Source organism: Thalassophryne amazonica, chromosome 12 (genome assembly GCF_902500255.1).
Source record: "Thalassophryne amazonica chromosome 12, fThaAma1.1, whole genome shotgun sequence".
In the NCBI taxonomy this organism is placed as follows: Eukaryota; Metazoa; Chordata; class Actinopteri; order Batrachoidiformes; family Batrachoididae; genus Thalassophryne; species Thalassophryne amazonica.
The window spans coordinates 12,350,850-12,376,090 of NC_047114.1; the positions used below are offsets into that span (position 1 = coordinate 12,350,850).

The 25,241-nt window shown below is 41.3% G+C and overlaps 1 protein-coding gene across 1 annotated transcript in view; it reads left to right on the top strand.

Annotated features, from left to right (window-relative positions):
- Positions 1-25,241, top strand: part of myo10 (myosin X) — a 289,282-nt gene that overhangs the window by 260,621 nt on the left and 3,420 nt on the right. The window contains exons 31-35 of the mRNA XM_034183772.1: positions 6,682-6,839; positions 7,115-7,238; positions 7,325-7,622; positions 16,090-16,297; positions 21,358-21,494. Of these exons, the coding sequence (XP_034039663.1) occupies positions 6,682-6,839; positions 7,115-7,238; positions 7,325-7,622; positions 16,090-16,297; positions 21,358-21,494 (925 nt within the window). The remainder of the gene's footprint in view (positions 1-6,681; positions 6,840-7,114; positions 7,239-7,324; positions 7,623-16,089; positions 16,298-21,357; positions 21,495-25,241) is intronic.

Here is a 25,241-nt window from a genome sequence, read left to right on the forward strand (position 1 = left end):
ATAAAGAAATAATCTATCCATGAGTGAACATTATGACTGGAGGAATAGTGGGTGAAGTCCTTCTTAAACGGGTTCATTAACCTCCATATGTCTATTAGGCCAAGTTCTTCCAATGACAACTTTACAAATCTGGCTAAAAGCTTTTTATTTTGTCTTAGTACTTGTTGTGTCTAATTTATGGTTCAGAACTATGTTAAAGTCCCCTCCACAAATTAATGTTCCTTCTATTTCAGTTGCTATAACACTAAACATGGATTTAAAAATTGTCACTTTCAGGGGAGCATAAACATTCACTATTGTAATATTGTGTTTCTTGTAATAACACCAAATTAACTTTTTCATTTTTCATTTTATGAATTACTTTCCCTCTCTTTCTTGGGGTGGTTAGGCCCTTCACATTCAATGAAACATTGTTTAACCCTATGGGGTCCAAGGGCATTTTTTGGACAGTTCACTCGCCTGGCATAAATGTTTTATTATTGCTGTTAACAGCTCTCCCTGCATCCCACAATCAAGTTTTATGACTCTTTTTTTTCAGGATAACCTGTACTTTCAGAATATATATGCTTTTGTTGTGTTTTATAAGTGTAATAAAGGTTTACATACAAAAATAAGAAAGAAAAAGTAAAGCAGAAAATAATTTTCCACACACATTTATTCAAAGCACACAACAAACTATAATAAACTGTTTTGACACTTTACAAAGGTAATTTGAGGTCTTGTGTGAAAGACTGTACAACAAAAAGGTTCAAATAATAAACATAAATGCACATTTTGAACAATATATACAAAATGATCTATGCTTTTTTTTTTGCCTTCATCTCAAAGCAATTTCTGTCCGCTATTACACAAAGGTTACAACACAAACTTCTACTCTGTTTTGGACTGTTCTGTGCTGCTCCTAAAGCAGCTTTCACATGAGATTGTCATCAGAGGCTCTCCGTCTGCTCCGTCTGCTTTCACTGATCGCTGTGTTTAATGACGCAGGGTGCACTGAGTATGTACTAATAGTATGTACTCACTGGAGCACCCAGGGGGCTATTCACATGGGCCAACTAGTAACATATCACTCCTGAAAACAATCTTTGGCTTTTCACATGAGGTAAATCTGCCCACGATTGGATTTTGTAAAACCATGTGACGGTGAATCAATTCCGATTGGACACTCACATTGCACACGTCATCACACAGCCTCTGTGAGGAGTACAAAGATGGCTGATGGCTGGCTCGAACGTCCGCGGAGTTAACTTTTCAGCAAAAAAAAAGTAAGTTTCTATCTCATATCATTAAAAAGTTATGTATAATTTAGTAAAGCTTGGTTTTAGCCATCATATACGACGGCGTCGGCCCCAGAAGGTTTAAGCAGGCATGTAATTGAAATTGAATAAATTATTGTGTACCCAGCATAACCTGAACAAAACAAACAAACATGAAAAATTAAACAAACCAAACAGTGAACATGTGACCTTCAAAATGGAGATGTTTCTAAACCACTCCTCTCCTGTCGAGCAGGTGGTGCATGAGCGTGTGCGATAGGACCCAAAAGATGGTGAACTATGCTTGGGCAGAGCAAAGCCAGAGGAAACTCTGGTGGAGGCCCGCAGCGGTCCTGGTGTGCAAATCGGTCATCCGACCTGGGTAGAGGGGTGAAAGACTAATTGGTCTTAACTAATTGGAACTACCTGCCCACTCTTTTGGTTTGTGGGCAGGTAGTTCCCACAGTTAGTGGGGGCATGCCTCTAGACTCATCAAGCCCTCCTACTCCTGGGTTCATTGGTCTAGAAATGTCCAGCATATAGTCTCTGTCACTCCCCTTGTCGGCATTTATGTTTATATTGGCCTGTTAGTGGAAATATTGTTTGTTATAATGTAAGATAAAAATTAACGCTGAATGTGTCTATTAGCCCAAATGAATTCCCTTTTCAAGAGGGTCTCCCATAGGAGGCCCATTACCTTAGAAGTCAAAAGGGATAACTCTTATTAAAATATCTGGTATTCATGTAACTTCTCCCGTGCACCACTTACTCGCTGTTATCCTGTTGTTGTTTTGATGCCTCCAGCATTCTCCTCTGGTAGGCTCACGCCGTAGCCCCTGGCTCTCAGATCTAGTGCAGCCTCCGTGGCACTGTTGTAGATTTGGGTGCCGTCGCTCCAAAAGATCTGCATCCTGGTGTAGGGGGTCTGGAATCGAATGTCCCTCTCTTTAAGCATTTTCTTAATGGCAATATAGGAGCGTCGTTTCTGTACTATTTCTGCGGGGTAGTCGTGATCAAAGAAAATCGGCTTGTCTGTGACATAATTTTCTTCTCCCAGGCTTTCTTCAGAATCCTTTCTTTAATTTCAAATATCAGAAAGTTTACCACTATTGCGCCGGACCGGTCACCTGGCTTTGGCTTAAAAGGAAGGGTTCTGTGAGCCCGCTGAATCTGAAGTTGGATGTCTTCAGGTAGCTCCAATTCTCTCTTGAATAGTTTGCTTAAATGTCACCACCGAATCCTTTTCACTTCCTTCCAATAGACCAAATATACGAATATTGTTTCTTCGCCATCTTGTCTTGCATGTTTCGTATTTGTGTTAGCACACTCTGTAGCGATACATGAGCTTGCGTGCTCCACTCCTCTAGCTCCACAATGCGGGTTTAGGCCTCAGTAAGGCCGGACTTTTGTTCTTCCAGCATATTGCTGTTTTCTTTGAATTTCTGCTCCATGTCTTGACAAAGGCATGTTATGTCCTGTTTAAGGTCAGTTTTAAATGAGATGAGTTCGCTTCGCATTGCAATTTGAAAATCCTTAATCTCCTTGCTGAGATTTGTTAGCCCTTCTAGCATTAGCTTAGCATGGCCTGGGTTAGTCTCCCCTGCCTCTTCCTCAATCTCCTTATAAGCATTTGCATCGATTCCAGTAGGATCTTTTTGTCTTCCACAGCCTTTTTGCAATCCAGTTCCACTCATTTTGTTTTCACCAACTGTTTTATATGAATTCTAAAGTTTAGTGGAATTGTCAACTTGAGAGCTATTGACTAAGCGTCTGCACCGTTCGCCATGTTACTGAAGCCCCCAAGAGAAAGAACATTCTACATGGTTTGCAAGATTGTAACAGAAAACAGAACAGACCTAGCCAGTGACACTGCATGTGCTCTTTTTTAACTCTAATCACTGTTTTTACACTGTCCCATTCCATTACGTATTTATTCAACAGTGAACATAGTTTTGTCTATTTGACTTGTTTACTTCTTATAGAAGTGTTTTTCTTTTCTTATTGCTCCAGTAACACCAGATCAAATTCCTTGTCTGTGCAAACTTACTTGGCAGACAGACTTTCATGCTCTAGTGTCTATCTGTGGTGCAAATTTTGTCAAAATCTGTGCATTAGTTTTGACGTAATCTTGTTAACAGTCAGACACACAAATAAATAAATGCCAATGATTTTATTATGTCCTTGTTGGACGTAATAAATTCGATTCTGATTCAAACTCAACTCAGATTGCAAGAGCAGTGACTTCAAATCTACAAAAGATGAACTCAAAGCTGCAAAGAGTGCTACTTACCTCAGCTGGCCTTTTTTACTGTTGTACATACTGTACAATAAATAAATGGATAATTAAGTAAGATTAATTAATAAGAAAGAAAGGAAAAAAAAATGCATGGAGCTCTTTGGGGCTCCAGAGTGGGTTGCACATTCATGTTTTGCTCCACCAGAAAAAGTCTCGCTCTCTGACATTTCCCAGAGTTGACAGGTATGATTCACATTGAATCTCAGTATGAGGTCAGCACAAATATCATGTTTGAATTTAAAAATAAATAACTGTAATATGTCAGTCTACATTTTTTCATTTAAATACTTCATTATTTTAATATAATTGTCAGTTCATGGGTAATTAGTATTAAAATAATCATTTTTAATCCATCTCTATATACAGTACTGTGCCGAATAATAGTAGTGCTATGTGACTAAAAAGATTAATCCAGGTTTTGAGTATATTTCTTATTGTTACATGGGAAACAAGGTACCAGTAGATTCAGTAGAGTCTCACAATTCCAACAAGACCAAGCATTCATGATATTCACACTCTTAAGGCTATGAAATTGGGCTATTAGTAAAAAAAAAAAAAAATGTAGAAAAGGGGGTGTTTCTTGGTTTTGCTTCAGAAACAGCTTTTTTGATGTCACCCCACAAGTTCTCAGTTGGATTTAGGTCTGGGGATTGGGCAGGCCACTCCAAAACATTAATTTTGTTGGTTTGGAACCAAGATTTTGCTTGTTTACTAGTGTGCATGGGGTCATTGTCTTGTTGAAACACCCATTTCAAGGGCATGTCCTCTTCAGCATAAGGCAACATGACCTCTTCAAGTATTTTGACATATCCAAACTGATCCATGATACCTGGTATGCGATATATAGGCCCAACACCGTAGTAGGAGAAACATGCCCATATCATGATGCTTGCAACACCATGCTTCACTGTCTTCACTGTGAACTGTGGCTTGAATTCAGAGTTTGGGGGTCGTCTCATAAACTATCTGCGGCCCTTGGACCCAAAAAGAACAATTTTACTCTCATCAGTCCACAAAATATTCCTCCATTTCTCTTTAGGCCAGTTGATGTGTTCTTTGGCAAATTGTAACCTCTTCTGCACATGTCTTTTATTTAACAGAGGGACTTTGCGGGGGATTCTTGCAAATAAATTAGCTTCACACAGGCATCTTCTGTCACAGCACTTACAGGTAACTCCAGACTGTCTTTGATCATCCTGGAGCTGATCAATGGGTGAGCCTTTCCCATTCTGGTTATTCTTCCGTTTTCTTCCACGTGTCTCTGTTGTTTTTTTTTTTTGTCCATTTTAAAGCATTGGAGATCATTGTAGATGAACAGCCTATACTTTTTGGCACCTGTGTATAACTTTACTCCTCTCCAATCAACTTTTTAATCAAACTACGCTGTTCTTCAGAACAACGTCTTGAACGTCCCATTTTCCTCAGGCTTTCAAAGAGAAACGCATGTTCAACAGGTGCTGGCTTCATCCTTAAATAGAGGACACCTGATTCACACCTGTTTGTTCCACAAAATTGATGAACTCACTGACTGAATGCCACACTACTATTATTGTGAACACCCCCTTTTCTACTTTTTTTTTTTTTTCACTAATAGCCCAATTTCATAGCCTTAAGCGTGTGCATATCAGGAATGCTTGGTCTTGTTGGATTTGTGAGAATCTACTGAATCTACTGGTACCTTGTTTCCCATGTAACAATAAGAAATATACTCAAAACCTGGATTAATCTTTTTAGTCACATAGCACTTATTCTGAACACGACTGTATATTCTCAATGAAGCAGTTAAAGAGTCACAGACTGTTTTGACAAACAACAAATAATTTATGTAAACAGCAAAGATCAGCAGTCATCTGCATTTCAACGTTCGCTGAAAGCAGATCAGAGCAAAGACACTGTGCATCTCTCTCCGCTCTGGTTTAAAGAATATAAACTCCATCCAATTGTTTCATTAAAAAATCTTGAGTTGTTTCAGTGTCCATAGATGCTGATACATTCACAAGTTTACTGTTTAAAGGCTCCCATTTCCAAAAAAAAAACTCTGAGGAAAACTGCATTGACAGTGAGAGTGAGGAGGAGCAGGGGGTTGTAGAGTCTCATTCAGCTCTTGTTCAAACAAGACAATTAGTGGTTATATTGTTGTTGTTTTTTGTTGTCCTTGTTTTTTGTTTAAAGCAATTCAGTCCCACTCAAACATGTTGGAAAAAAAACTGTCATGACAGAAAAACTCTGCCTGCTTTACTGGAGGAAAGAAGAAGAAAAGTGCAAATGCTATATGCCCATCAAATATTAATGTATTTTTAACCTTTTCAGAATTATTTGTTTTAACTTGGACATTTTAAAAAGCACTTTGGTGTTACAAATATTACAACATAAATGCCATTTTTCTGTCTATTATTCCTGCTTTCGATGCATCTAAAACCACTCAAAGTTGGTTAAAATAGGGCTTGCCAATAACATTTTAGAAGTATAAAACCCTATAGCTTTGACTCTAGCTAGAACCCTGACACAGACAAACATCGGACACTGAGTGTCCACGTGCGAGTTACATGTATCACTGCCATTTGTGCAGAAGGCCACTGCAGGTTTTCTGAAAACTAATGTTATTTATTTCACTGTCATTCTTGAGTGGAAATGACTCTAAATGAAAAGAAAATAATTCATTGTTATGACAACCAGGTGCAGTGTGTGTGTGTGTGTGTGTGTGTGTGTGTGTGTGTGTGTGTGTGTGTGTGTGTGTGTGTGTGTGTGTGTGTGTGTGTGTGTGTGTGTGTGTGTGTGTGTGTGTGTGTGTGTGTGTGTGTGTGTGTCACATAGCACTACTAGAAGAAGAAAGTGTTTTTGAGGAGACGCTAGAGTTGTGACGTCACCATGTGACTGGACAGTGACGGTTACGGAGTAGCTACAGTGAGAAAAAACAAAACATATTTTTCTTTCAGCCAGAGACAAATCAACACAAATCTGCTCCCTTCTGGAGAAAAGCTTTAATCTTAGAAGCCAAAGATGATGTGTGTTTTGATTTATATCATGTAGTGAAATTATTAGAGCAGAAAACTGCAACCAAATCACATCACATGTTTGAGGAAGCAGGGGAGATAAACCAACCTTTTCACTTCCTCGCCATCCTAACAGGATACTGGAACTTGATCGTGTATGGCCGCAAACACTCGTACCGTCTCTTCACCAAGCTGCTGAACGAGGCCACACGTTGGACTGGCGCCATTCAGAACGTCATCGACGCCAAAGCTCCCATCGACACGCCCACACAGCAGCTGATCCAGGACATCAAGGTAGGATGCAGCCAAAGACACTGACTGGTCAGATAACCTGACTAAATGTAATCAGATTACAATCAGCAGAAGGTGGGGATTGAACCATCAATCCTTTGGTTCATGGAAGGCCTGCCAGGTTGTGGAAGTGCAGAATCATATAAAACCAGTTAAAGTCTGGAGCTCAGAAATCTGCTGCAAAGTCCAGATGTAACACCAGACCGTGCCTTCAGTCCGGGTTTTAGTCATGTGGACGGAAGCAGCCTCACGGTGATGTCATGTTCTTCTCTCTACAGGAGAACTGTCTGAACTCTGAGGTGGTGGACCAGATCTACAAGAGGAACCCCATCCTGCGTTATAGCCACCACCCGCTGCACTCGCCGCTGCTGCCGCTGCCGTACGGCGACATCCACCTGAGCGGTGAGCAACCGTCAGCCGTCCTGTTTGACTGATGCCTGTGAGTCAGTCTGTGAGTAAAATGTCATAACCCCGCCTTGTTTGTTCAGCTTCGATCAGCAGGACCTACACCACGCTGCAGGACGAAGCTCTCAAAGTCTTCAGCTCTCTGCAACACCTGGAGGGCGTATCCGACCCAGTTCCCATCATCCAAGGCATCCTGCAGACCGGTCAGGAGCTCAAACCGCTGCGGGACGAGCTCTACTGTCAGCTGATCAAGCAGACGACACAACCTCCACATCCGGGCGGATCCGGAAACCTGTGCAGCTGGAAGATCCTGAGCTGCATGTCCTGTACCTTTCTCCCTTCCAGGAGCATCGTCCGGTACCTGAAGTTCCACCTGAAGAGGTGAATGTTTTTGTTATTTGTCTGTGTGTGTGTGTGTGTGTGTGTATGTGTGTGTGTGTGTGTGTGTGTGTGTGTGTGTGTGTGTGTGTGTGTGTGTGTGTGTGTGTGTGTGTGTGTGTGTGTGTGTGTGTGTGTGTGTGTGTGTGTGTGTGTGGGCTTCACCTCGTTGAATGGTATGTTCCAGCTTTCACCTCATGAAATATTTGTACCATTGAACTCATAAACATTCATTATTTGTATATTATTGTTGTTATTGCTATTAATGTAACTTTATATAGAAATATATTTTGTTACAGGAGGAACCACAAGCTGGAAAAACTGACTTTTGAGAAATAATCCAATTTTATATTGTCCTTTGACCCCCACAAGAGTTGGGGGGGGGGGGGGGCATAGCAGCAGCTTTACAGGTAGAGGGTCTCCTCTGCATCCCTCCTTCAATTGCTTCAAGAGAAAGAACTTTCTACATGGTTTGCAAGATTGTAACAGAAAACAGAACAGATTTAGCCAGTTTTCTGACATCCGCCAATCCGGATGTCAGAAATCATTCCTACTACTCCGGATCATTCCTACTGCTTCATGCCTACTGCTCTGTGCTTCATTAACACGCACTGTGCTCTAACTCAACAATGGTTCAAGTTATACACCCCCCCATGGCACCCCAAGACTTCAGCTTTATGTAAAAGAACAGTTCAAAGGTCAAGTCCAGGGTCTGCCGCATGGTGTTGGTTTAGATTTGATAAACACTATTATGAGAGTAAATCTGTTAAAGGACATGTCGCATAATTTTTTTACTGTCCCAGTTAGCAACACGACATCAAAGTATTCAGATTGTAATTCTCTCCGCACACATGCGCTCATAATTAGTGGTCTGTTTTTTATTCCTCTCCCTGAGCAAGTTAACAGGTGCATTTCCTGAAAACGTCTCACTCGGCAATTCTCGGCATGTGACGTTCATATTAGAATGAGCAGAAACATCTGATGGCTGACAGACAGAGCGAAACGAATGCTGTTATGTCCCATAATGAAGCTTTGGAGCTTTTCTGTGAAAGTGACATCTCAGATTTACAGAGGAGATGACACACTTCACATCGAAACTCTTAACTTTTTCAGAGTCTGTTAGATTTTGGAACCTAATTGTGGTGACGCTGCTGTTTCTGACACATGATGCTGGTTTACTGCTGCTGTGATCATGACGTTGATTGTCTCTACCACGCTGTTTTTAAAGACTTCCTGGACATGCAGATATATGTCTCCTATTGGACAAACAGAGAAGATGTTATTTGCAGGAGGTAATGGACTCTCTGACATGCCACAGTCGTGACAGAAGTTGAGCTTTAGCAACTTCTGTCTGCCCATCGGCAGAGTTGCGATGTGCGTGCGATCAGAACCTGAGGGCAAGTGGACCTGGACATTATTCTCTGCCCGGCCATCTGTACCTGAGGATGAGTGGAACTTGAAAATTTTCTGTGACTGTCCATCTGTGTGACTTATTATTTGGAAATCTTTTCAACTGGGTGAGGAGCAAGCTCCTTTTTTCATCTTTCTCTTTGTGTTCCTTTCAGTGGAGCTTTCAATGAAAGTAAAATTTTTATTTTACTTTGAAAGAGTGGGAATTTGGATCTGAATGTGTGTGTACATCAGGCTTAACGCACAGCTCAGCTGTTAATTGCGGCTTTGTACATGACGTGAAATGTCACAAATCTGATCATAACTGTGCACAGATGTGATCAGAAAGTGTCTGATCTGATGGATCTGATCTGATAGATGTGATGTGTGGCATTTCACATACGGCTGCTGCAGCTCGCATGTCTCTGTGACATTGTTTTTCACAGGCAACGTGATGACACAGATATATATATATATATAGATTTTACCAGGCTGCATTCATGGCTGCAGGTGTACTAAACCTTCTCATGGCTGCTTATTTTACTGTGACTGCATCAAAATTAACAGTTATCACTTAAAACGAGTCATCATAACACAACATCACACTTACAGTCATGTTCACAATAATAGTAGTGCTATGTGACTAAAAAGATTAATCCAGGTTTTGAATATATTTCTTATTGTTACATGGGAAACAAGGTACCAGTAGATTCAGTAGATTCTCACAAATCCAACAAGACCAAGCATTCATGATATGCACACTCTTAAGGCTATGAAATTGGGCTATTAGTAAAACAAAGTAGAAAAGGGGGTGTTCACAGTAATAGTAGTGTGGCATTCAGTCAGTGAGTTCATCAATTTTGTGGAACAAACAGGTGTGAATCAGGTGTCCCCTATTTAAGGATGAAGCCAGCACCTGTTGAACATGCTTTTCTCTTTGAAAGCCTGAGGAAAATGGGACGTTCCAGACATTGTTCAGAAGAACAGCGTAGTTTTGTTTAAAGTTGATTGGAGAGGGGAAAACTTATACACAGGTGCAAAAAATTATAGGCTGTTCATCTACAATGATCTCCAATGCTTTAAAATGGACAAAAAACCATCAAAATGGATAGAAGAATAACCAGAATGGCAAAGGCTCACCCATTGATCAGCTCCAGGATGCTCAAAGACAGTCTGGAGTTACCTGTAAGTCCTGTGACAGTTAGAAGACACCTCTGTGAAGCTAATTTATTTGCAAGAATCCCCTGCAAAGTCCCTCTGTTAAATAAAAGACGTGCAGAAGAGGTTACAATTTGCCAAAGAACACATCAACTGGCCTAAAGAGAAATGGAGGAATATTTTGTGGACTGATGAGAGTACAATTGTTCTTTTTAGGTCCAAGGGCCACAGACAGTTTGTGAGACGACCCCCAAACTCTGAATTCAAGCCACAGTTCACAGTGAAGACAGTGAAGCATGGTGGTGCAAGCATCATGATATGGGCATGTTTCTCCTACTATGGTGTTGGGCCTATATATCGCATACCAGGTATCATGGATCAGTTTGGATATGTCAAAATACTTGAAGAGGTCATGTTGCCTTATGCTGAAGCGGACATGCCCTTGAAATGGGTGTTTCAACAAGACAGTGACCCCAAGCACACTAGTAAACGAGCAAAATCTTGGTTCCAAACCAACAAAATTAATGCCTCGCAGATGTGAAGAAATCATGAAAAACTGTGGTTATACAACTAAATACTAGTTTAGTGATTCACAGCAGTTTGAACATAATAGTTTTGAGTTTGTAGTGTCAACACCAGATGCTACTATTATTGTGAACACCCCCTTTTCTACTTTTTTTTACTAATGGCCCAATTTCATAGCCTTAAGAGTGTGCATATCATGAATGCTTGGTCTTGTTGGATTTGTGAGAATCTACTGAATCTACTGATACCTTGTTTCCCATGTAACAATAAGAAATATACTCAAAACCTGGATTAATCTTTTTAGTCACATAGCACTACTATTATTCTGAACACTACTGTATGTCAACTTTGGAATCAATTAATCTAATGTTAGCAGCTACATTCCATTGAAGCACACACTGGGACGCTTCTAATAACTACGTCACCTGTCAGAAACACACAAGAACTCATGAGTACTTTGTTTTTGGATGCTGCAAATGCCGTATATTTTGAAACCAGTCACGTAGGGATGGGTATTGATAAGGTTTTATCAATATCGATGCCATTATCGATTCTGTTTATCGATCTGATTCCTTATCAGTTCCCTTATTGATACCTCTTTTGAATTTTCTGTGGACTAAAAGTAGGCTTTACAGGTTTTCTATGTCAACAACATTTTATTGAGTCTTAAAGTAAATAAATATGAAATTGGTCACTGGATCCTTGATCTCTGGACATAAAGAAAAATAAACAAAATTTGTATTTTTTCTCAAAAGCATTTCCTTTCAGACATTTTGGCATGAATGTCTCTCCATTCCTCTGAGCTGAGCTCAGCCAGCTGCTGCACGTCAGTGAAGGACGTCTTGTTTTGGGAGGAAAAACTATTTTGATCGATTGCAGTTTGTATTACAATGTTTGGAAAAAGGTGTCAATTGATTTAAACAGCGTTTCGCTTTGAAGTTATTAATTCCGACTGGACTCTGTCATTCTGACTTGACTCGGCAGAGAGCCGCGCAGCGTTTGGAGCTGTGTGAACAGAATGGAGGACGAGTCTTGTTTTTTCTCGCAACAAGACAGGAGTCCCAGTTTGTAACTTTAATCTGCACAAAAGTGACTCACGATTGACATATTCAGGGATGAAAGTTGTGAAAAACAAAAAAACGCTGTAACCCAAAACTACTCCCTAACACCACCCACACAAAAATGTTTGAATTCTAGAAACTCTAAAATGCTATCTGGGACTATTTCAGACAATAAACTGCAGTGAGTGCAGCATCCATTTAGGTGAGAAAAAACCCAACTTTCCCTATTCAAATTCAATCCAGTAGTATTCTGCTCTTAGGATGCAGCAGTTTTCTTGCTTGGCAGATAGTTCTGGAGGAAATCACTGAAGAAATTAACAAACTGAAAATATGGTTTGACCGAAACAAATGGACATTAAACATAAATAAAACAGTGATGAAGTGGAGATGTAAGAGTCACCAGGTGTTCACAGGAAACACTTATTTATTTCTGTATTTATTTATTTATGTTCATTGTTAGTTGGTTTTATATTTTCTGTTGTGTTTTTTATCAGGTTCTTTATTTCTCTTTCTCTAAAATTGTATTATAGCATTGTTAGTTATTATGAGTTATTATTACTTATGCGCGCGCATAGTAACCAGCGAGCTGCTGAAAACAAACCGCTGTCACGCTCATTTCCTACTTGACGTCCATTGTGCTTGCAGCGTTCTGCCGCGGCTTTTTCTACATAATATATACACCAGTTTTCACAGAGAATGCCATGATCATGTGTTGCAGTTGGCTGTACCAACCACGATAAGTTAAAAGATCAAAAGTGCATTTTTTTTTCGAGCTCCTCGTTCTGCTCGGCTCGCAGGAACGCATTCTGTCTTCAGCTGTGAGTTCTCCGCTTTCAGGCGTTCCAACTCTTCCTTTTAGGACACCTGTTCCATGTTAACGTAATCATGTGATGTTAGACAAGGCGAGTCCTCATGGTCACTCAGGTCAGCTGGAGGCAGGAACTCTGGGTGAGGTTGCTGCTGTAGCAGGTTCACCAAGAGAGGCAGCTGCAGGAGGTGAGCCGAAATGAAGCTTTGACTTCGCCCTCATTGGCCTGGGGCGTGGCCGGTCGAGACGCTTCACATTTCTGCTTTGGCTGCGGCTGTGGCGTTCCACAGCCTTTGAAGCACCTTTGAAGATCGTGTGCTGCAGTACACGATCGTGTCATTTGTTATGAAAACTGGTGTATATTAAGTAGAAAAAAATGTTGTAGAACGATGCGAGCGCGATGGCCGTCAAGTAGGAAATGAGCGCGACAGCAGTTTGTTTTCAGTGGCTCGCTGGTTAGTATGCGTGTTGCTATGTGCGCGCACATCAGGGACCCGGATGTCCAACCGTACCTACGCCATTTGGCATGACCAAATTGACAGATCTTTGTAAATAAACCGCAGTAAAGACGACTATCAACAATGGTTGTGAGTGTGCTTACAGTTTGTTTTCAGCGGCGACCCAAAATGGTGGCCGTAACTACGCGGAAGTGATGTAGGTCCGACCGTACCTATTGTTGTTGTTGCTATTATTATTATTATTATTAGGGCCCGAGTAGGAAAAAGTCCTACAAGGACCCTATTGTAATTGCGCTGTTTATTATTATTATTCTTCCGGCTTTCGCGTCCAAATTTCGGCCTTTTCCCATGCTCAAAAGCTCACCCAACTTTGCAAAGTTGGTCGGCCGTCTGCAATGTTTGATATTCTGGGGGTATCGCACATGGTCGCTGCGAAATTGCAAAATAGCGCCCCCTAGACATTTTCAAAAAACCGTCCACATAGGGGTTTTTTCGTCGTAGCCTCACGAAATTTGGTACACATATTTACCATGCTGGGACGCAAAAAAAGTTTAAGTTTCGATGTTGAGGTAATTTCTGCCATTTTTGGCCATTTCCACTACTTACATTTGAACGAACTCATCCTAGGATTTTCATCCAATCGTCTTCAAATTCGGTACAATTCATCATGAGACCATGCTGATCAAAATTTATCAAAAGAATGTCTGTAGGTCAAAAGGCGTGGCTGCTAGGGTTCGTCAAACTTTGGTGAGCTTTTTGGAGGACGCCGTTTCACTTCGAATGGCTGTCACGCCCACATACTTCATTGTAGATCCTTCAAACGTGCTGGACATGATGAGGGCTCCGCCCTGAACATCTGCATATATTAACTTCCCACCTCCGCTATAGCACCCCCCGGTGGTAACAGGAAATGTCCTATTTTTACATTAACAGGTTCTGATGTCACATAGTTAACCCAATCAACTTCATTCCACTTCTAAAACATGCAGAACAAGTTGGTGAATGTAGACGATGAACGCCGTGAAGTTACGAGTAACGGTGTCCGTGTGGCAGCGTGACAAATATCGCTCCTTCGCCATGAAATTAGATTCTTCCTTTTGACGGCTTTAATTTTGTCATATCATCATGAAAATTGATACACAGGTCAAGCACGCGAACCTCTTACAATTCATAGGGGCGACGCCCATAGGTGGGGCAAAATGCCTCAGTAGCGCCCCCTTGAAACTTTCAAAAAACCCTCCCCATAGGGGGTTTTTTGGAGTAGGGAGATGAAAATTGGTACACGTGTGACTTGCATAGACGTACAAAAAAGTCTATTGCACCATTGGTCTACTCCAAACAGGAAGTCGGCCATTTTGAATTTTCTTGTAATTTTGTCGTGATTTCCACACATTGTATTTGAACGAACTCCTCCTAGGGATTTTGTCCAATGCACTTCTAATTTCTTTCAGATCATCCAGAGACGATACTGATCAAAAGTTATCAAAAGCTTTTCTCTATGTCAAAGGGTGTGGCCGCTATGGCGCCACCATTTTGACCCTTCACCATGGACCATTAATTTTAAACAGGCACTGATGTCACATACTTAACCCCATCAACTTCATTCCACTTCTAAAACATGCAGAACAAGTTGGTGAACGTAGGTGATGATCGCCATGAAGTTACGAGTAACGGCGTCCGTGTGGCGGCGTGCCGAATATCGCCCCTTCGTCATGAAGTTACGTTCTTCCTTTTGACGGCTTTAATTTTGTCTTATCATGAAAATTGATACACAGGTCAAGCACGACAACCTCTTACAATTCATAGGGGCGTCACCCATGGGCATGGCAAAATGCCTCAATAGCGCCCCCTGTCCAATGCACTTCAAATTTCGTTCACAGTATCCAGAGATGGTACTGATCAAAAGTTATTGAAAGCTTTTCTCTATGTCGAAGGGTGTGGCTGCTATGGCGCCGCCATTTTGGCCTTTGCCATGGAACATCAAGTCATGATAACTCCTGCATGCTTTGCCTGATTGACTTGAAACTTCACATGTGTGATGACAGTTGGCCCCTGAACACACCTGCCCCCTCTGTTTGTGCTCCAAGCGCCCCCTAGTAGATGAACCATCAACATGTCATAACTCCTTCATGCATTGTGTGATTTGCTTGAAATTTGAACTGTGGGATGAGTAGTTGCCCCTGTACGCACATGCTCACATCTGGTCACAAGGGGGCTCGCTGGCCTGGGTAGGCGGTTGCGCGGAACGAGGGCCTGTATATGACTGCTTGCAGTCCTAGTTCTTCTTATTATTATTATTATTATATAAACAAAAATACATTTAAAAAAATTACAACTTGTAATACATTTGACTCTTTTACGACAACAAACGCTGAGCCATTAGTTATTATACAGAAAAAAAGGACAAACGTGCTGAGATGCGAACAGCTTAATGCTAACTTTAACATTGAAAATGCCATAGACATGCTAACGTGTTAGCATCTGCCCCGTTTTTAAGTTATAAAATATATCTATCAACTGTTTCAGAAGACCATAATAGGTTGGTTTAACATAAAAAAAAGGTAACTATTACTCACAGACATATGTTCTTTTGGGTTTTAGCAGGGAAAAATTAAGATAAAGTGAAATAAAACAAAGAACCAACAAAGCAGCGGGTCGGATCATCGCTTCATTGCTTTAAGCTTCAAAGAAGAGCCGCACTGCAGAAACGGTTGATTACAGACCCTCCAGGGGTTCTGTAATCAATGTAGAGACATGATCATTTTCCTGACAAACACACCCAAAAACAACGGTCACTCTGGAGGGCTGATAAGAGAATCATTAAGCAAAAAGGCTATTGATGTTAGTGGATCGAATCATTTCTTAACAATACCCGAAAAGAACCGGTTCTTGATACGCATCCCTACGGTCACGGAAGTGCACAAAGTAATCCCAGTGGATCACCCGATGGTTACTAACAGCTAAAATCTAAATTGTTATGATATCAGTGTGACATGTCCTTTTACAATGATGCACATATCACAATATCAAATGCTGTTTTTCTTTTCCTTTTTTTTTTTTTTTTTTTGCAGAACTAGAGAGCTCTTCCCCACCTCAGAGATGGAGCGCTACTCCGCCTTTGTTCTTGACTCACTCAAGAAGACTCGCACCAGAGAAAATGTCCCATCACAGGAGGAGATCCGGTCCATCGTGGCGCGGCAGGATATGAGCACCAACGTGCACTGTCACGGAGGAGGATCCTGCAAGATCACTATCAACTCCCACACCACCGCTGGAGAGGTGGGTGGCGGCAAAGGCTGCTGGGAGCTGGGTCACACATTGGCAAAGCTCACTTTGACACAAACACAATTCCACAAATAAAAAAATCCTCAATAAAGAAGAATCGTGTTAACAGAGCCCAAAGAGTCCTTTTGGCATTAAATTGTTTGGAGTATTTGCCTGAAATTGTTTACCCTTCTGGGGGGCCTCTGGGGGGCCCAATAGGGATTCAGTCAGAAAGTCCAACATATTATGATCAGACAGTCCTATGAAGATTGTTTCTACCAAAATTCTATGAATATTTTTTCAGGAAAATCAGATGGCATTAGTCTTACAGACCAAGTATTTTAATTCATAACTGATTCATTGTTATTAGTTCTCACTTCTAATGACCTTCATTCTCCAAAGTAAAGTATCAAAATCCAGTTCAACATTTTCTGTTGAAGTCACATTTATAATTAACCCTCTGGAGTCTTGGATATTTTTGTGCGTTTTTGACTACTTTTGGTTTGACTACTTCATAATTTACCTTAAAAATTATGCTTGGTGTCATTCTTTTAAGCACAACCTCACCTGTGTGACTTTACAGGTTTTCTGTCATTCTGACATAATGCATTAAAACAGTGACCCTAAATTTGCCCCCAAACCTAAAATTTTAATCAGTAAATGGTAAATTTCAAAAATATATGTAAAAATGTAGCATAAACAAAGTTATATAGAAAAATTTACATTGAAATGCAGAAAATGCTTCAGGTGTTTTTTTGTGGCTATTTACATGCAATAAGATGCTACACAAATTATATTTGTGCCACTCAGAAAAACAATTCCTGTCCAATGCACATCAGAAGCCCCCAACATTTGTACAGATATTCCACGTCAATATCCATGTGTATTTTAGGCTCAGAGGGGCCAAACAGCCACTGCACACATGCACCAACACAGTCAATATTATTGTGTGCGCATAGCAGTAAGTGAACAAGACACTACGCAAATCAAATCCTGTGGTGAGATGCCGTAAAATGGGGCACGAGAAGTACACACCATCCACCAGCGACGTCACTCTGTGCTACAGGATGCTCGTGGCAGGGAGAGGAAAACACTCAGCGCCTCAGACCCCAAAAGGCAACATAGCAGCAAGCGAAAAACACTCACACTACAGTGACCAAAGTCAGCGCAGCATGTCACAGCTACAGCCGCTGTATAAACGGCGGGGGAAACACTCGCAACAAGTAGCTTAACAGTACACCAGTGGTTCGTGGGTAACACAGGTGCTAGGTTAACACAGACATGAACGGCAGCGAGTCAACAACATGCAGGTCAATTTACAGAATATCCTGGCGGTGTGTGACTAACACAAACTCCAACAAGTTTAGCATTCATGCCACAATGGTCAAGGACAGTGTGGCTTGTCCCGCAATCAGTAGCCAGTCTGTGAGGAAGAAATAGTTGTCTCGCAGCCTCTGGAGCGCGGGTATGCGCAGCTCATGTGAGAGATGAAAAAGAAATGAATGCTGAGTGACACAGCCTTGTATACTGTTGGCTCACCCAGGTCATGCCCACTAACATGGCTTTGTTGGTGTAAGATCTTGACCTCTGCACATGTGCGCGTGGATAATTCCAGATGCTAAGCACCGCCCTCTGGCGGTCAGGAGGAATGAAATAGAACTGAATAGGGCAGCACGGTCTCGTTTGAACCCCTGTATGATATCACGGGATTTGACCACGTCTGGGGACAGCCAACATGAACACGGCAGACAATCCCTGGGCGGAGTGTGGGAGTATCTGCACAAACCATTCAGCGCGGCTCGGTAAACTTAAATGCATACTCGCTGTCACCTAGCGGACCTGCCGGTTTAAGAGGTGCCGGTTTAAAATGGTTCCGCTGAAACCCCCATCCTCTGAATGGTTCCTCTGATACTCCCCCACTCCGAATGGTTTGTGCTGATACTCCCACACTCCACCCGGGGATTAGTCTGTTCCCACAAACAGCATCAATTCTAAAGGGAAAATGGTGTATTGTCGGCTGCAGTCACAGAAGCAGTCATGAAAAGTGCAGTTTTTCCCGATTCCCCCAATGGGAGACGTTGTGTTGGTAAATGTTAGCCTACACAGCTAACCAGAATAGCAATGTTCTCTCATCTGCATAACCGCCTCGACACGTTTGAGCAGTCATAAACAAACTGCAACACATGTCCCACTTTCCCACCGCATTGTCACTTTTTCTTTGCATTTTCACTTTGTTTCCGTGTAATTTGCCCAAAAGCTCAGAGAAAGTAGTGTGTTTCTGTCCCCATCATATACAACCCCTTTAGTGCCCACCCTCAAACGAGACTGCGCTGCCCCTATCGACTCAACACTTTTAAGCTGCAGCTAAAGGATCTGTGTCAAACCAGATGACAGTTTGATCTGGCTTCACTGCCAGCAGGTAAAATCATGTGATGAGTGTCAGCCGACACTTGGTGCATCTTCATGACACCAGAGTGAAGTTGGTTACCAGTTACTGTACTTATTCAGACACTTATTCCACAATTTTTTTATTATTATTATTTTTAGTTTTATTTTTGGCATGAATGACATCCAATAGATCCACAGAGATGCATAATATAGGAAATCGGCCTGAAATTGCGAATATCTGACTGAATATCTGTCCAGTCCAGACACTGATTCGGCTGAAAAAAAATGTGTTTAATTTTTTGGTCAGAATGGCATTCTTTTGGTCCAAGGAGATGACTAATATAGGTTTTGACTGGAAAAAATGGGTTACAACTGCAAATTAGGCTGAAATTGCAAATATCTGTCCAGACACTTATTCAGTTACTAGTTACTTATTCAGACACGTATTTGACAGTTATTATTATTGTTATTTTTGTTGTTGTGATGAATGACATCCAGCAGATCCACAGCATCTCTGTGGATCTGCTGGATGTCATTCATACCCCAAAAAATAAATGAATAAAATATGTCATATAAGTGTCTGAATAAGTAACTGAATAAGTGTCTGGACAGCTATTCAGACAGATATTCTCAATTTGAGCCCAATTTGAAGTTGTAACCCAATTTTTTCGGTCAAAACCTACATTAATTATCTCCTTGGACCAAATTAAGGCCATTCTGACCAAAAACAAAGGAAAATTTTTTCGGCCGAATAATTGTATGGACTGGACAGATATTCACAATTTCAGTCCAATTTCCTCTATTATGCATCTGTGTGGATCCCCTGGGTGTCATTCACACCAAAAATAAAAAGAGAAAAAAAAAAAGAAATCAAATAAGTGTCTTGAATAAGTAACTGGTAACTGAATAAGTGTCTGGACAGATATTCAGACAGATATTCGCAATTCAGTCCAATTCCTCTATTATGCATCTGTGTGGATCCACTGGGTGTCATTAACACAAAAATAAAAATAGAAAAAAAAAAAGAATAACTCTGAATAAGTAACTGGTAACTGAATAAGTGTCTGGACAAATATTCAGACATATATTTGCAATTTCAGGATGATTTCCTCTATTCTGCATCTCTGTGGATCCCCTGGGTGTCATTCATACCAAAAATAATGGCCCAGTCACATGGCACTTAACGAAGGGCAATGAAGCCCAAACGAAACAAGAAATCTGGACTTTCTTTGACTTTCGTTGACCATCGTTTAACCTTTGCTCAGCTTCATTCCTGCAGCTGGGGCTTTGTCAGGATTTTTAAACTGTCAAAAAATTTGAACGAAAGGCAACGAAAGCCTCAATTCGTTTGTGTTTCGTTTTGCTGTCGTTCTTGATGTTTTTTATTGTTTGCTTAGTTTTTGCAATGTTAGCATTTAGTTTGACTTCGTTCGACAAGCTGAATGTTTTCACACAGTACAGAAGCCGGTTTGTGAGTGCTGCTGCTGCTGCTGCTACGTTCATGTACCGTTGGAAATTAGAGGGCAAACCCAGCCTTTTTGCTTGGATTTTTTTTTTTTATCTGGGTGGGGGTCAGCTTCATTGGACTTAGATACCTTTTGTGTGGATACAATTAATTATTTTGCCACAAGCAACTGCTGAATTTGCAACAACAAAAAAAGTTGTGTAATTTCCGACGGTACTTGAACACAGCATCAACAGCTTCTGCGTGCGCTTAATATTTTTATTAAATGTAACAATATGAGTGTAGAAATGACAATCCAGCACTTATGTACATGTGGCAACAGGTAGATAATTCAAATGACTATATAAAGAGCTGTTCTGGAAGGCAGAATCCACATTGTGGATCAGCTGCAGCTGGTGGAATAACCACACATGGGGAGTCGATGCGTGGCATTCACACAGACTAATTATTACTCTGATATATTCAATCATCTTTACACTCATATTTATTCCCCTTTTTGACAGTTTTCTGTTATAAATCAATATATATGGCTTAGTAACATAATACAGTGATAGAGCAGTGACCACAGCACAGCAGAGTTTTTTTTGTTTGTTTTTTTAATTGGAGCAAGATGGAACGCGCAGCATGTCGACAGACAGTGAGGATTCTGATGATGGAGATGATCCCTCTTTTGTTCAGGACAAGGAACCAGAGCAGGTGGTCCACGGACATGCGCACAGATCTCCACAGTTTCTGTTTGCAGTTTCTCCAGGACTCAGGTGCTACAGAGCTCCGTCCCAGCGCTGAGTCCTGGAATGCAGAGATACAGACACACACTGCTCCAGCTGTGGCGCCAGGCTCGCTTCGTTTAAAGCATCAAGATCAACGTTAGTTTTGGTTTCATTTAGTTCCCGTTTTGTCCCTTTTGCGCTCTTGCTTCGCAGGCTTTTTGGTGATATGGTTCGTCCATCCACCAATTTTCAATTAATTTTTTTTTTTACTTTTTTCTCTTCGTTCAGGAATCGTCGTGTGCCGTGTGACTGGGCTATAATAAAGATAAATAAATAAATTGCAGAATAAGTGTCTGGTCACTGGTAACCAACTTCACTCTGGTCTTCATGACCACAATCCTGGACAAGGACATGCTCCCGTGTTATTTTCAGGAGATGCGGTCGGACTGCTGGGCAGTTTTGGTGCTACTGCTTAGAAGTTTAAAATGTTTGACCGTCATCATGTCTGCCAGGTGGTGGAGAAGCTGATCCGTGGGCTCGCCATGGAAGACAGCAGGAACATGTTTGCTTTGTTTGAACACAATGACGTCACGGAGAAAGCCATCGAGAGTCGCACCGTCGTGGCCGATGTGCTCGCCAAGTTTGAGAAGTAAGTTTAAAACGTTTGTTATGCAGTGAAACATTGAAATGTACTGTTAGCGTGCTCTGTGCTTTATTAATACGCTCTGTGCTTCATTAACAGTCTCCGCTTCATTAACGCGCTCTGTGCTTCATTAATACGCTCTGTGCTTTATTAATGTGCTGTGCTTCATTAACACGCTCTGTGCTTCATTAACACGCTCTGTGCTTTATTAACATGCTGTGCTTCATTAACACACTCTGTGCTTTATTAACACGCTCTGTGCTTCATTAACACACTCTGTGCTTTATTAACACGCTCTGTGCTTCATTAACACGCTCTGTGCTTTATTAACATGCTGTGCTTCATTAACACACTCTGTGCTTTATTAACACGCTCTGTGCTTCCTTATACGCTCTGTGCTTTATTAACATGCTGTGCTTCATTAACACACTCTGTGCTTTATTAACACGCTCTGTGCTTCATTAACACGCTCTGTGCTTTATTAACATGCTGTGCTTCATTAACACACTCTGTGCTTTATTAACACGCTCTGTGCTTTATTAACATGCTGTGCTTTATTAACACGCTCTGTGCTTCATTAACACGCTCTGTGCTTCATTAATACGCTCTGTGCTTTATTAATGTGCTGTGCTTCATTAACACGCTCTGTGCTTCATTAACACGCTCTGTGCTTTATTAACATGCTGTGCTTCATTAACACGCTCTGTGCTTTATTAACATGCTGTGCTTCATTAACACACTCTGTGCTTTATTAACACGCTCTGTGCTTCATTAACGCGCTCTGTGCTTCATTAACGCGCTCTGTGCTTCATTAATGCGCTTTGTGCTTCATTAACAGGCTCTGTGCTGTATTAACATACTCTGTGCTGTATTAACAGGCTCTGTGCTTCATTAACGCGCTCTGTGCTTCATTAACGCGCTCTGTGCTTCATTAACGCGCTCTGTGCTTCATTAACGCGCTCTGTGCTTTATTAACACGCTCTGTGCTTTATTAATACGCTCTGTGCTTTATTAATACGCTGTGCTTCATTAATGTGCTCTGTGCTTCATTAACGCGCTCTGTGCTTCATTAACGCGCTCTGTGCTTTATTAATACGCTCTGTGCTTTATTAATACGCTCTGTGCTTTATTAATACGCTCTGCTTCATTAATGTGCTCTGTGCTTCATTAACACGCTCTGTGCTTCATTAATACGCTCTGTGCTTCATTAATGTGCTGTGCTTCATTAACACTCGCTGTGCTTCATTAACGTGCTGTGCTTCATTAACGCGCTGTGCTTCATTAACACGCTCTGTGGTTTATTAACACACTGTGCTTCATTAACACGCTCTGTGCTTTATTAACGCACTCTGTGCTTCATTAAGGCGCGCTGCGCTTCTGTAATGCAGTATGCACTTAATTAGCATGGCCTGTGCTTCATTAACGAGCTCTGTGCTTTATTAACATGCTCTGTGCTTCATTAACACGCTCTGTGCTTTATTAACATGCTCTGTGCTTCATTAACGCGCTCTGTGCTTCATTAACGCGCTCTGTGCTTTATTAATACGCTCTGTGCTTCATTAACGTGCTGTGCTTCATTAATACGCTCTGTGCTTTATTAACGTGCTGTGCTTCATTAACATGCTCTGTGCTTTATTAACGTGCTGTGCTTCATTAACATGCTCTGTGCTTTATTAACGCGCTCTGTGCTTCATTAATACACTCTGTGCTTTATTAACGCGCTGTGCTTCATTAACACGCTCTGTGCTTTATTAACGAGCTGTGCTTCATTAACACGCTCTGTGCTTTATTAACACGCTCTGTGCTTTATTAACACGCTCTGTGCTTTAACGCTCTGTGCTTTATTAACACGCTCTGTGCTTCATTAACGCACTCTCTGCGTCATTAAAGCCCTCTGCGCTTCTGTAATGCAGTATGTACTTAATTAGCGTGGCCTGCACTTCATTAACACGCTCTGTGCTTTATTAACACGCTCTGTGCTTATTAACGTACTGTGCTTCATTAACACGCACTGTGCTTTATTAACGTGCTGTGCTTTATTAACGCGCTGTGCTTCATTAACGCTCTGTGCTTTATTAACGCGCTGTGCTTCATTAATATGCTCTGTGCTTCATTAACATGCTCTGTGCTTCATTACACGCTTTGTGCTTCATTAACGCACTCTGTGCTTCATTAAAGCCCTCTGTGCTTCTGTAATGCAGTATGTACTTAATTAGCGTGGCCTGCACTTCATTGACACACTCTGTGCTTTATTAACGTGCTGTGGTTCATTAACACGCTCTGTGCTTCATTAACATGCTCTGTGCTTTATTAACATGCTCTGTACTTCATTAACGCACTCTGTGCTTCATTAAAGCCCTCTGTGCTGCTGTAATGCAGTATGTACTTAATTAGCGTGGCCTGCACTTCATTAACACGCTCTATGCTTTATTAACGCGCTCTGTGCTTCATTAACGCGCTCTGTGCTTCATTAGCGCGCTCTGTGCTTCATTAGCGCGCTCTGTGCTTCATTAACGCGCTCTGTGCTTTATTAACGTGCTGTGCTTTATTAACGCGCTGTGCTTTATTAACGCGCTCTGTGCTTTGTTAACACGCTCTGTGCTTCATTAAAACGCTCTGTGCTTTATTAACATGCTGTGCTTCATTAACACGCTCTGTGCTTTATTAACACGCTCTGTGCTTCATTAACGCACTCTGTGCTTCTATAATGTTGTTCTTTAAGACACTTTGACTTTCTTTAATGGGCTATGTGCTTCATTAAGGCGCTCTGTGCTTCTGTAATGCAGTATGTACTTAATTAGCGTGGCCTGCACTTCATTCACATACTCTGTGCTTTATTAACACACTCTGTGCTTCATTAACGCGCTCTGTTCTTCATTAATGCGCTTCTGTGCTTCATTAACGTGATCTGTGCTTCGGTAATGCAGTATGTACTTAATTAGCGTGGCCTGCACTTCATTAACGCGCTCTGTGCTTCATTAACGCGCTTCTGTGCTTCATTAACGCGCTCTGTGCTTTATTAAAAATCTCTATGCTTCATTAACACTCGCTGTACTTCATTAACAATATCCGCACTTCATTAACGCACGCTGTGCTTCATTAACACACGCTGTGCTTCATTAACATGCGCTGTGCTTCATTAACAATCTCTGCCCTTCATTAACACGCTCTGTGCTTCATTAACAATCTCTGTGATTCATTAATGCGCTCTGTGCATTACTAACACGTACTGCGCTTCATTAACACAATCTGCTTCATTAACGCACTCTGTGCTTCATTAACATCCTGTGTGCTTCATTAACACGCCCTGCGCTTCATTAACACACTCTGCGCTTCATTAACGCGCTCTGTGCTTCATTAATGCACTCTGTGCTTCTATAATGTTGTTCTTTAAGACACTTTGACTTTCTTTAATGGGCAATGTGCTTCGTTAACACGCTCTGTTCTTGATTAATGCACTCTGTGCTTCATTAATGCACTCTGTACTTCATTAGCGCGCTCTGGGCTTCTATAATGTTGTTCTATAAGACACTTTGACTTTCTTTAATGGGCAGTGTGCTTAGTTAACACGCTTTGTTCTTGATTAATGCACTCTGTGCTTCATTAGCGCGCTCTGTGCTTCTATAATGTTGTTCTATAAGACACTTTGACTTTCTTTAATGGGCTATGTGCTTCATTAAGGCGCTCTGTGTTTCTGTAATGCACTATGTACTTAATTAGCGTGGCCTCCACTTCATTAACATGCTCTGTGCT